This window comes from Pezoporus wallicus, unplaced genomic scaffold (assembly GCF_028554395.1).
Source record: "Pezoporus wallicus isolate ANWC-B61680 ecotype Strahan unplaced genomic scaffold, APGP_CSIRO_Pwel_v1 contig_14828, whole genome shotgun sequence".
Taxonomy (NCBI): Eukaryota; Metazoa; Chordata; class Aves; order Psittaciformes; family Psittacidae; genus Pezoporus; species Pezoporus wallicus.
Genome location: NW_026642886.1, coordinates 1 through 13,702, shown reverse-complemented (window position 1 = coordinate 13,702; position 13,702 = coordinate 1). Strand labels below are relative to the sequence as shown.

The window sequence follows — 13,702 nt, the reverse complement described above, 5'->3', positions numbered from 1 at the left end:
CTATGGGGTCTCTCTGGGGTCTCTATGGGGTGTCTATGGGGTGTCTATGGGTTCTCTATGGGGTCTCCATGGGTCTCTACGGGTCTCTATGGGGTCTCTGTGGGTCTCTATGGGGTCTCTATGGGGTGTCTATGGGGTCTCTATGGGTCTCTATGGGGTCTCCATGGGTCTCTATGGGTCTCTATGGGGTTTCTATGGGTCTCTATGGGGTCTCTATGGGGTGTCTATGGGGTGTCTATGGGTCTCTATGGGGTCTCCATGGGTCTCTATGGGTCTCTATGGGGTTTCTATGGGTCTCTATGGGGTCTCTATGGGGCCTCTATGGGTATTGATTTGTGTCTATGTTCTCTATGCTCTCTATGGTCTCTCCCCTCTCTCCCCCTCTCTATCCCCTCTCTATGGTTCCTCTCTATGCTCTCTCTATGGTCTCTCTATGCTCTCTCTATGCTCTCTCTATGCTCTCTCTATGCTCTCTCTATGGTCTCTCTATGCTCTCTCTATGGTCTCTCTATGCTCTCTCTATGCTCTCTCTATGGTCTCTCTATGGTCTCTCTATGCTCTCTCTATGCTCTCTCTATGCTCTCTCTATGCTCTCTCTATGGTCTCTCTATGCTCTCTCTATGCTCTATGCCCTCTCTATGGTCTCTCTATGGTCTCTCTATGCTCTCTCTATGGTCTCTCTATGGTCTCTCTATGGTCTCTCTATGCTCTCTCTATGCTCTCTCTATGGTCTCTCTATGCTCTCTCTATGCTCTCTCTATGGTCTCTCTATGCTCTCTCTATGGTCTCTCTATGCTCTCTCTATGGTCTCTCTATGCTCTCTCTATGGTCTCTCTATGCTCTCTCTATGGTCTCTCTATGGTCTCTCTATGCTCTCTCTATGGTCTCTCTATGGTCTCTCTATGGTCTCTCTATGCTCTCTCTATGCTCTCTCTATGGTCTCTCTATGCTCTCTCTATGGTCTCTCTATGGTCTCTCTATGGTCTCTCTATGGTCTCTCTATGGTCTCTCTATGCTCTCTCTATGCTCTCTCTATGCTCTCTCTATGCTCTCTCTATGCTCTCTCTATGGTCTCTCTATGGTCTCTCTATGCTCTCTCTATGGTCTCTCTATGCTCTCTCTCTATGCTCTCTCTATGCTCTCTCTATGCTCTCTCTATGGTCTCTCTATGGTCTCTCTATGGTCTCTATATGCTCTCTCTATGCTCTCTCTATGGTCTCTCTATGCTCTCTCTATGGTCTCTCTATGCTCTCCCCATGCTCTCTCTATGCTCTCTCTATGCTCTCTCTATGCTCTCTCTATGGTCTCTCTATGCTCTCTCTATGGTCTCTCTATGCTCTCTCTATGCTCTCTCTATGGTCTCTCTATGGTCTCTCTATGCTCTCTCTATGCTCTCTCTATGCTCTCTCTATGGTCTCTCTATGCTCTCTCTATGCTCTCTCTATGCTCTCTCTATGGTCTCTCTATGGTCTCTCTATGCTCTCTCTATGGTCTCTCTATGCTCTCCCCATGCTCTCTCTATGCTCTCTCTATGCTCTCTCTATGGTCTCTCTATGCTCTCTCTATGGTCTCTCTATGCTCTCTCTATGGTCTCTCTATGCTCTCTCTATGGTCTCTCTATGCTCTCTATGCTCTCTCTATGCTCTCTCTATGCTCTCTCTATGGTATCTCTATGGTCTCTCTATGCTCTCTCTATGCTCTCTCTATGGTCTCTCTATGGTCTCTCTATGGTCTCTCTATGCTCTCTCTATGCTCTCTCTATGCTCTCTCTATGCTCTCTCTATGCTCTCTCTATGGTCTCTCTATGCTCTCTCTATGCTCTCTCTATGCTCTCTCTATGCTCTCTCTATGCTCTCTCTATGCTCTCTCTATGCTCTCTCTATGCTCTCTCTATGCTCTCTCTATGCTCTCTCCATGCTCTCTCTATGCTCTCTCTATGCTCTCTCTATGCTCTCTCTATGGTCACTCTATGCTCTCTCTATGCTCTCTCTATGGTCTCTCTATGCTCTCTCTATGGTCTCTCTATGCTCTCTCTATGGTCTCTCTATGCTCTCTCTATGCTCTCTCTATGCTCTCTCTATGCTCTCTCTATGCTCTCTCTATGCTCTCTCTATGGTCTCTCTATGGTCTCTCTATGCTCTCTCTATGCTCTCTCTATGGTCTCTCTATGCTCTCTCTATGCACTCTCTATGCTCTCTCTATGCTCTCTCTATGCTCTCTCTATGCCCTCTCTATGGTCTCTCTATGGTCTCTCTATGGTCTCTCTATGCTCTCTCTATGCTCTCTCTATGCTCTCTCTATGGTCTCTCTATGGTCTCTCTATGCTCTCTCTATGCTCTCTCTATGCTCTCTCTATGGTCTCTCTATGCTCTCTCTATGCTCTCTCTATGCTCTCTCTATGCTCTCTCTATGCTCTCTCTATGCTCTCTCTATGGTCTCTCTATGGTCTCTCTATGGTCTCTCTATGCTCTCTCTATGCTCTCTCTATGCTCTCTCTATGCTCTCTCTATGGTCTCTCTATGGTCTCTCTATGCTCTCTCTATGGTCTCTCTATGCTCTCCCCATGCTCTCTCTATGGTCTCTCTATGGTCTCTCTATGGTCTCTCTATGCTCTCTCTATGGTCTCTCTATGCTCTCTCTATGCTCTCTCTATGCTCTCTCTATGGTCTCTCTATGCTCTCTCTATGCTCTCTCTATGCTCTCTCTATGCTCTCTCTATGCTCTCTCTATGCTCTCTCTATGCTCTCTCTATGCTCTCTCTATGGTCTCTCTATGGTCTCTCTATGGTCTCTCTATGGTCTCTCTATGCTCTCTCTATGGTCTCTCTATGCTCTCTCTATGCTCTCTCTATGGTCTCTCTATGCTCTCTCTATGCTCTCTCCATGCTCTCTCTATGGTCTCTCTATGCTCTCTCTATGCTCTCTCCATGCTCTCTCCATGCTCTCTCTATGGTCTCTCTATGCTCTCTCTATGCTCTCTCTATGCTCTCTCTATGCTCTCTCTATGCTCTCTCTATGCTCTCTCTATGCTCTCTCTATGCTCTCTCTATGCTCTCTCTATGCTCTCTCCATGCTCTCTCTATGCTCTCTCTATGCTCTCTCTATGCTCTCTCCATGCTCTCTCCATGCTCTCTCTATGGTCTCTCTATGCTCTCTCTATGCTCTCTATGCTCTCTCTATGCTCTCTCTATGCTCTCTCTATGGTCTCTCTATGGTCTCTCTATGGTCTCTCTATGGTCTCTCTATGCTCTCTCTATGCTCTCTCTATGCTCTCTCTATGCTCTCTCCATGCTCTCTCTATGGTCTCTCTATGCTCTCTCTATGCTCTCTCTATGGTCTCTCTATGCTCTCTCTATGGTCTCTCTATGCTCTCTCTATGGTCTCTCTATGCTCTCTCTATGGTCTCTCTATGCTCTCTCTATGGTCTCTCTATGCCCTCCTCTCTATGCTCTCTCTATGGTCTCTCTATGCTCTCTCTATGCTCTCTCTATGCTCTCTCTATGCTCTCTCTATGCTCTCTCTATGCTCTCTCTATGCTCTCTCTATGCTCTCTCTATGGTCTCTCTATGGTCTCTCTATGCTCTCTCTATGCTCTCTCTATGGTCTCTCTATGGTCTCTCTATGCTCTCTCTATGGTCTCTCTATGCTCTCTCTATGCTCTCTCTATGCTCTCTCTATGCTCTCTCTATGCTCTCTCTATGGTCTCTCTATGCTCTCTCTATGCTCTCTCTATGGTCTCTCTATGCTCTCTCTATGCTCTCTCTATGGTCTCTCTATGCTCTCTCTATGCTCTCTCTATGCTCTCTCTATGGTCTCTCTATGCTCTCTCTATGCTCTCTCTATGCTCTCTCTATGCTCTCTCTATGCTCTCTCTATGCTCTCTCTATGCTCTCTCTATGCTCTCTCTATGCTCTCTCTATGGTCTCTCTATGCTCTCTCTATGGTCTCTCTATGCTCTCTCTATGCTCTCTCTATGCTCTCTCTATGCTCTCTCTATGGTCTCTCTATGGTCTCTCTATGCTCTCTCTATGCTCTCTCTATGCTCTCTCTATGCTCTCTCTATGGTCTCTCTATGGTCTCTCTATGCTCTCTCTATGCTCTCTCTATGGTCTCTCTATGCTCTCTCTATGGTCTCTCTATGGTCTCTCTATGCTCTCTCTATGCTCTCTCTATGCTCTCTCTATGCTCTCTCTATGCTCTCTCTATGGTCTCTCTATGGTCTCTCTATGGTCTCTCTATGGTCTCTCTATGCTCTCTCTATGCTCTCTCTATGCTCTCTCTATGCTCTCTCTATGCTCTCTCTATGCTCTCTCTATGCTCTCTCTATGCTCTCTCTATGGTCTCTCTATGCTCTCTCTATGGTCTCTCTATGGTCTCTCTATGGTCTCTCTATGCTCTCTCTATGGTCTCTCTATGGTCTCTCTATGGTCTCTCTATGCTCTCTCTATGCTCTCTCTATGTCTCTCTATGCTCTCTCTATGCTCTCTCTATCTCTCTCTATGCTCTCTCTATGGTCTCTCTATGCTCTCTCTATGCTCTCTCTATGCTCTCTCTATGGTCTCTCTATGGTCTCTCTATGGTCTCTCTATGCTCTCTCTATGGTCTCTCTATGGTCTCTCTATGCTCTCTCTATGGTCTCTCTATGGTCTCTCTATGGTCTCTCTATGCTCTCTCTATGGTCTCTCTATGGTCTCTCTATGGTCTCTCTATGGTCTCTCTATGGTCTCTCTATGCTCTCTCTATGGTCTCTCTATGGTCTCTCTATGCTCTCTCTATGCTCTCTCTATGGTCTCTCTATGGTCTCTCTATGGTCTCTCTATGCTCTCTCTATGGTCTCTCTATGCTCTCTCTATGCTCTCTCTATGGTCTCTCTATGGTCTCTCTATGCTCTCTCTATGGTCTCTCTATGGTCTCTCTATGGTCTCTCTATGCTCTCTCTATGGTCTCTCTATGGTCTCTCTATGGTCTCTCTATGGTCTCTCTATGGTCTCTCTATGGTCTCTCTATGGTCTCTCTATGGTCTCTCTGTGGTCTCTCTGTGGTCTCTCTATGCTCTCTCTATGCTCTCTCTATGGTCTCTCTATGGTCTCTCTATGGTCTCTCTATGCTCTCTCTATGGTCTCTCTATGCTCTCTCTATGCTCTCTCTATGCTCTCTCTATGCTCTCTCTATGGTCTCTCTATGGTCTCTCTATGGTCTCTCTATGCTCTCTCTATGCTCTCTCTATGGTGTCCCCATGCTCTCTCTATGCCCCAGACGGGACGTTCGGGCCGCGGCTGCTGGAGCTCTGTAACCGCGGGCTCCTGGAGTGCCTGGCGCTGAACCTGCTCTGCCTGCGCGGGGAGCGCGGGGCCCTGGCGGCGCTCATCAGCGACCGCATCGTGAGCGCCCCCCGCGCCGCCCTCCGCGCCCACAGCCACCCATAGGGACCCATAGCGACCCATAGCGACCCATAGCGACCCATAGCGACCCATAGGGACCCCATAGAGACCCATAGGGACCCCACAGCCACCCATAGGGACCCCATAGCGACCCATAGAGACCCATAGGGACCCATAGGGACCCATAGGGACCCATAGCGACCCATAGAGACCCATAGGGACCCATAGAGACCCATAGGGACCCATAGCGACCCATAGAGACCCACAGCGACCCATAGGGACACATAGGGACCCATCGCGACCCATAGCGACCCATAGGGGAGGGACCCCATAGCGACCCATAGAGACCCATAGGGACCCATAGGGACCCATAGGGACCCATAGCGACCCATAGGGACCCATAGCGACCCATAGGGACCCATAGGGACCCATAGCGACCCATAGGGACCCCATAGAGACCCCATAGCGACCCATAGAGACCCATAGGGACCCATAGCGACCCACAGCGACCCATAGGGACCCATAGCGACCCATAGGGACCCATAGGGACCACATAGGGACCCATAGCAAGCCATAGAGATCCATAGCGACCCATAGAGACCCATAGCAACCTATAGCGACCCATAGCGACCCATAGGGACCCCATAGCGACCCATAGCAACCCACAGCAACCCATAGCGACCCATAGACACCCCATAGAGACCCATAGGGACCACATAGAGACCCATAGCAACCCATAGAGATCCATAGCAACCCATAGCGACCCATAGCAACCTATAGCGACCCATAGCGACCCATAGCGACCCATAGCAACCCACAGCAACCCATAGCGACCCATAGACACCCCATAGCGACCCATCGAGACCCATAGCAACCCATAGCGACCCATAGACACCCCATAGCAACCCATAGTGACCCATAGCGACCCATAGCGACCTATAGGGACCCATAGCGACCCATAGCGACCTATAGGGACCCATAGCGACCCATAGCGACCCATAGGGATCCATAGACACCCATAGCAACCCATAGCGACCTATAGGGACCCACAGTGACCCATAGGGATCCATAGACACCCCATAGACACCCCATAGGGACCCCATAGTGACCCATAGGGATCCATAGACACCCCACAGGTACCCATAGACACCCCATAGGGACCCATAGGGACCCCATAGACACCCCATAGCAACCCATAGGGACCCATAGAAACCCCATAGGGACCTATAGACACCCCTAGACACCCCATAGACCCCCATAGGCACCCCATAGACACCCATAGCACCCCATAGAACCCTACTGATACCCCATAGACACCCTATGGACACCTACCCTCCCCAGCCCCATAGGCCTTCATAACCCCCCATAACCCTCATAACCAGCCCTCAATAGCCCCCATTGACCCCCACTGACTCCCATTACCCCATTGCCCCCATTCGCCCCATTGCCCCCATTACCCCCATTGCCCCCCATTACCCCCATTGCCCCCATTGCCCCATTGCCCCCCATTGCCCCCCATTGCCCCCATTGCCCCATTGACCCCCATTGCCCCATTGACCCCCATTGCCCCCCATTGCCCCATTGACCCCCATTGCCCCATTGCCCCCCATTACCCCCATTGCCCCCATTGCCCCATTGACCCCCATTACCCCCATTGCCCCCATTGCCCCATTGACCCCCATTACCCCCATTGCCCCCATTACCCCCCATTACCCCCATTGCCCCCATTACCCCCCATGCCCCCATTACCCCCATTGCCCCCCATTACCCCCATTGCCCCCATTACCCCCCATGCCCCCATTACCCCCATTACCCCCCATGTCCCCATTGCCCCCATTACCCCCATTGCCCCCCATTACCCCCATTGCCCCCATTGCCCCATTGACCCCCATTACCCCCATTGCCCCATTGCCCCCCATTACCCCCATTGCCCCATTGCCCCCCATTACCCCCATTCCCCCATTGCCCCCATTGACCCCCATTACCCCCATTGCCCCCATTGCCCCATTGACCCCCATTGCCCCATTGCCCCCCATTACCCCCATTACCCCCATTGCCCCCCATTACCCCCATTGCCCCCCATTACCCCCATTGCCCCCATTGCCCCATTGCCCCCCATTACCCCCATTGCCCCCATTACCCCATTGCCCCCCATTGCCCCATTGCCGCCTATTCCCCCATTGACCCCCATTATCGCTCTCCCCACAGCGCCGCCTCTCAGCCGACGTGGCCCCTGCGCTGGGGGGCTGGCTCACGGCCGTTGTGGGGCTGCGGCTCCAGGCGGTGCTGGAGCAGATGCCCGTGACCCCCGAGCAGGTCCTGCCCTATGTGAGGCGCGTCGGAGACCCCCCCGCCCCCCGGCAGGTGAGCACCCGGCCCCATAGGGCCTGCCCCATAGAGCCTGCCCCATAAATCCCCATAGATCTGCCCCGGAGAGCCTGCCCTATAGACCTGAACCATAGAGCCTGCCCCATAGAGTCTGCCCCATAGAGCCTGCCCCATAGAGCCTGCCCCATAAATCCCCATAGATCTGCCCCGGAGAGCCTGCCCTATAGACCTGAACCATAGAGCCTGCCCCATAGAGTCTGCCCCAGAGAGCCTGAACCATAGAGCGTGACCCATAGATCCCTATAGATTTGCCCCATAGAGCTTGCTCTCTAGACCTGAACCATGGAGCCTGCCCCATAGAGTCTGCCCCATAGAGCCTGAACCATAGAGCGTGACCCATAGATCCCTATAGATTTGCCCCATAGAGCTTGCTCTCTAGACCTGAACCATGGAGCCTGCCCCATAGAGTCTGCCCCATAGAGCCTGAACCATAGAGCGTGACCCATAGATCCCTATAGATTTGCCCCATAGAGCTTGCTCTCTAAACCTGAACCATAGAGCCTGCCCCATAGAGTCTGCCCCATAGAGCCTGAACCATAGAGCGTGACCCATAGATCGCTATAGATTTGCCCCATAGAGCTTGCTCTATAGACCTGAACCATAGAGCCTGCCCCATAGAGTCTGCCCCATAGAGCCTGAACCATAGAGCGTGACCCATAGATCCCTATAGATTTGCCCCATAGAGCTTGCTCTATAGACCTGAACCATGGAGCCTGCCCCATAGAGTCTGCCCCATAGAGTCTGCCCCATAGAGCCTGAACCATAGAGCGTGACCCATAGATCGCTATAGATTTGCCCCATAGAGCTTGCTCTATAGACCTGAACCATAGAGCCTGCCCCATAGAGTCTGCCACCTCGAGCCTGAACCAGAGAGCGTGACCCATATATCCCTATAGATTTGCCCCATAGAGCTTGCTCTCTAGACCTGAACCATAGAGCCTGCCCCATAGAGTCTGCCCCAGAGAGCCTGAACCATAGAGCGTGACCCATAGATCCCTATAGATTTGCCCCATAGAGCTTGCTCTCTAGACCTGAACCATAGAGCCTGCCCCATAGAGTCTGCCCCATAGAGCCTGAACCATAGAGCGTGACCCATAGATCCCTATAGATTTGCCCCATAGAGCTTGCTCTCTAGACCTGAACCATAGAGCCTGCCCCATAGAGTCTGCCCCATAGAGCCTGAACCATAGAGCGTGACCCATAGATCCCTATAGATTTGCCCCATAGAGCTTGCCCTATAGACCTGAACCATAGAGCCTGATCCCTAGAGCCTAAACCATAGAGCGTGACCCATAGATCCCTATAGATTTGCCCCATAGAGCTTGCCCTATAGACCTGAACCATAGAGTCTGCCCCATAGAGCCTAAACCATAGAGCGTGACCCATAGATCGCTATAGATTTGCCCCATAGAGCTTGCTCTATAGACCTGAACCATAGAGCCTGATCCCTAGAGCCTGACCATAGAGACTGACCCATGGATCTGCCCCATAGACCTGCCCCATAGAGCCTGCCCTATAGATTGTGCCCCATAGATCCTGCCCCATAGAGCCTGACCCATAGACCTGAACCATAGAGCCTGCCCCATAGAGCCTGCCCCATAGACCTGAACCATAGAGCCTACCCCATAGAGCCTGCCCTATAGATTGTGCCCCATAGATCCTGCCCCATAGAGCCTGACCCATAGACCTGAACCATAGAGCCTGCCCTATAGATTGTGCTCCATAGGTCCTGCCCCATAGATCCTGCCCCATAGATCTGCCCCATAGACCGTGCCCCATAGCACCAGCATTGACCCCCCACTGACCCCCCCCAGCCTCTCCCTGAGGAGCCAATGGACGTGCAGGAGGCGGAGCCACCCCCGGAGGACGCTCAGGTGGGCGGGGCTTAGATGACGGGGAGGGGGTTAACGATGAGGGCGTGGTCTCGTCTGACCACGCCCCCCCCCCTCTTTCAACCAATAGAGAGAGGGCAGCGGCTCCCCCCCCCCGGGGACCACGGCCGAGGAGGTGCTGAGCCCCGAGAGCGAGCCCTGGGCAGCTGCAGTGCCCCCCGTGAGTGGGGCTGGGGGGGACTTGTGGGGCTGGGGGGGACTTGTGGGGCTGGGGGCACTTGGGCTGGGGGGGACACTTGTGGGGCTGGGCGGGACTTGTGGGGCTGGGGGTCACTTGGGCTGGGGGACACTTGTGGGGCTGGGGGACACTTGTGGGGCTGGGGGGGACACTTGTGGGGCTTGGGGGCACTTGTGGGGCTGGGGGGACTTGTGGGGCTGGGGGGGGGACACTTGTGGGGCTGGGGGCACTTGGGCTGGGGGGGGCACTTGTGGGGCTGGGGGGGACACTTGTGGGGCTGATGGGGGGCACTTGTGGGGCTGATGGGGGGCACTTGTGGGGCTGGGGGGGACTTGTGGGGCTGGGGTGGGCACTTGTGGGGCTGATGGGGGGCACTTGTGGGGCTGGGAGGGACTTGTGGGGCTGGGGTGGACACTTGTGGGGCTGGGGGCACTTGGGCTGGGGGGGACACTTGTGGGGCTGGGGGGGACTTGTGGGGCTGGGGGTGACTTGTGGGGCTGGGGGGGACACTTGTGGGGCTGGGGGGACACTTGTGGGGCTTGGGGGCACTTGTGGGGCTGGGGGGACTTGTGGGGCTGGGGGGACACTTGTGGGGGTGGGGGGGACTTGGGCTGGGGGACACTTGTGGGGCTGGGGGGGGACTTGTGGGGCTTGGGGGGGCACTTGTGGGGCTGGGGGGGACACTTGTGGGGCTGGGGGGGACTTGTGGGGCTGGGGGTGACTTGTGGGGCTGGGGGGGACTTGTGGGGCTGGGGTGGGCACTTGTGGGGCTGGGGGGCACTTGGGCTGGGGGGGGCACTTGTGGGGCTGGGGGGGACACTTGTGGGGCTGATGGGGGGCACTTGTGGGGCTGATGGGGGGCACTTGTGGGGCTGGGGGGACTTGTGGGGCTGGGGTGGGCACTTGTGGGGCTGATGGGCACTTGTGGGGCTGGGGGGGACACTTGTGGGGCTGATGGGGGGCACTTGTGGGGCTGATGGGGGGCACTTGTGGGGCTGGGGTGGGCACTTGGGCTGGGGGGGACACTTGTGGGGCTGGGGGGGACACTTGTGGGGCTGATGGGGGGCACTTGTGGGGCTGAGGGGGGGCACTTGTGGGGCTGGGGGGACTTGTGGGGCTGGGGTGGGCACTTGTGGGGCTGATGGGGGGCACTTGTGGGGCTGGGAGGGACTTGTGGGGCTGGGGTGGACACTTGTGGGGCTGGGGGCACTTGGGCTGGGGGGGACACTTGTGGGGCTGGGGGGGACTTGTGGGGCTGGGGGGGGACTTGTGGGGCTGGAGGGGCACTTGTGGGGCTGGGGGGGACACTTGTGGGGCTGGGGGGGACACTTGTGGGGCTTGGGGGCACTTGTGGGGCTGGGGGGGACTTGTGGGGCTGGGGGGGACACTTGTGGGGGTGGGGGGGACTTGGGCTGGGGGACACTTGTGGGGCTGGGGGGGGACTTGTGGGGCTGGGGGGGACACTTGTGGGGCTGGGGGGGACACTTGTGGGGCTGGGGGGGACTTGTGGGGCTGGGGGTGACTTGTGGGGCTGGGGGGGACTTGTGGGGCTGGGGTGGGCACTTGTGGGGCTGGGGTGGGCACTTGTGGGGCTGGGGGGCACTTGGGCTGGGGGGGCACTTGTGGGGCTGGGGGGGACACTTGTGGGGCTGATGGGGGGCACTTGTGGGGCTGGGGTGGACTTGTGGGGCTGGGGTGGGCACTTGTGGGGCTGATGGGGGGCACTTGTGGGGCTGGGGGGGACTTGTGGGGCTGGGGTGGGCACTTGTGGGGCTGATGGGGGGCACTTGTGGGGCTGGGGGGGACTTGTGGGGCTGGGGTGGGCACTTGTGGGGCTGATGGGGGGCACTTGTGGGGCTGGGGTGGGCACTTGTGGGGCTGGGGGGGACACTTGTGGGGCTGATGGGGGGCACTTGTGGGGCTGATGGGGGGCACTTGTGGGGCTGGGCCCCCGCTCTCTGACCCCCCCAGGAGTGGGTCCCGATCCTGCGCGAGGATGCTCAGCGCCAGCGCAAGGCGAAGGCGCAGCCGCCCCTGAGCGATGCCTACATGAGCGGCATGCCGGCCAAGCGCCGCAAGGTGGGGCTGCCCCATAGCGACCCATAGAGACCCCATAGAGACCCCATAGAGACCCCATAGAGACCCATAGAGACACATAGAGACCCCATAGAGACCCATAGAGACACATAGAGACCCCATAGCGACCCATAGAGACCCCATAGAGACCCCATAGAAACCCCATAGAGACCCCATAGAGCCCCATAGATACCACATAGAAACCCATAGATACCACATAGAGCCCCATAGAGCCCAACAGAGCCCGCCCAGAGACCCCATAGATACCATATAGAGACCCATAGAGACCCCATAGAGACCCATAGATACCACATAGAGCCCCATAGAAACCCCATAGAGACCCCATAGAGCCCCATAGATACCACATAGAAACCCATAGATACCACATAGAGCCCCATAGAGCCCAAAAGAGCCCGCCCAGAGACCCCATAGATACCATATAGAGACCCATAGAGACCCCATAGAGACCCCATAGAAACCCATAGATACCACATAGAGCCCCATAGAGACCCCATAGAAACCCCATAGAGACCCCATAGAGACCCCATAGAAACCCCATAGAGACCCATAGAGACCCCATAGAAACCCCATAGAGACCCCATAGAGCCCCATAGATACCACATAGAAACCCATAGATACCACATAGAGCCCCATAGAGCCCAACAGAGCCCGCCCAGAGACCCCATAGATACCATATAGAGACCCTGTAGAGCCCCACAGAGACCCCATAGACACCCCATAATGCCCCATAGAGACCCCATAGAGAGCACATAGAGCCTTATAGAGACCCCATAGATAGCATATAGAGACCCATAGAGCCCCTATAGAGACCCACAGAGACCCCATAGAAACCCCAGAGATACCATATAGAGCCCCATACAGACCCCATAGAGCCCCATAGAGACCCCATAGAGCCCCATACAGCCCCACAGAGACCCCATAGATACCATATAAATCCCCATGGAGCCCCATAGATACCCTATAGAGCCCCCATAGAAACCCCAGAGATACCACATAGAGCCTCATACAGACCCCATAGAGCCCCATAGAGCCCCTATAGAGACCCCATAGAAACCACAGAGCCCCATAGAGACCCACAGAGACCCCATAGCAACCCCATAGAGCCCCATACAGCCCCACAGAGACCCCATAGATACCATATAAAGACCCATGGAGCCCCTATAGAGACCCATAGAGACCCCATAGAAACCCCAGATACCACATAGAGCCCCATAGAGACCCCATAGAGCCCCATAGAGCCCCCATAGAGCCCCCATAGAAACCCCAGAGATACCACAGAGCCCCATAGAGACCCACAGAGACCCCATAGCAACCCTATAGCAACCCCATAGAGCCCCATAGAGCCCCATAGAGCCCCATAGAGCCCCATAGAGCCCCATGTCCACCCCCCCCCCGCACTGACCCCCGCTCAGACCATGCAGGCCGAGCCCCCCCCATTGCTCCTGGCCGAAGCCGTGGGTCGCGCCGCCCGAGCCGCTGGGGCCCGGCCCCTCGGCCCCCCCGAGAGCCTGAGCCGGGAACTGAGCGAGGGGCCCCTGCAGGACGGGTACCGGGAGCAGGTACTTGGGGGGCTGGGACCTATGGGGCAGAGGGGGGGAGGGCTATGGGGCTTGGGGGGGGGAAAGGGAAGGGGTAAAGGAGGGGGGACGGGACACGACGACTTAAAGGGTTGGATATGGGGCAGGGCGCTATGGGGCAGCTCCACTTGTGGGGCACCCCATAGAGAAAGGGGGGGGTGTCAACCAAGTTGGCCTCCACCCACTAGGG

At 55.5% G+C, this 13,702-nt stretch overlaps 1 protein-coding gene across 1 annotated transcript; it reads left to right on the top strand.

The window, feature by feature from the left end:
• Positions 1-5,255: 5,255 nt before the first annotated feature.
• LOC130611882 (large proline-rich protein BAG6-like) lies at positions 5,256-13,494 on the top strand (the record flags this gene model as incomplete). The annotated part of the gene is made up of 6 exons (XM_057433095.1): positions 5,256-5,380; positions 7,589-7,744; positions 9,583-9,642; positions 9,731-9,820; positions 11,810-11,917; positions 13,348-13,494. Coding segments are annotated over 6 exons (686 nt in total), but the record flags the coding sequence as incomplete, so codon positions are not given.
• Between the last annotated feature and the right edge of the window lie 208 nt (positions 13,495-13,702).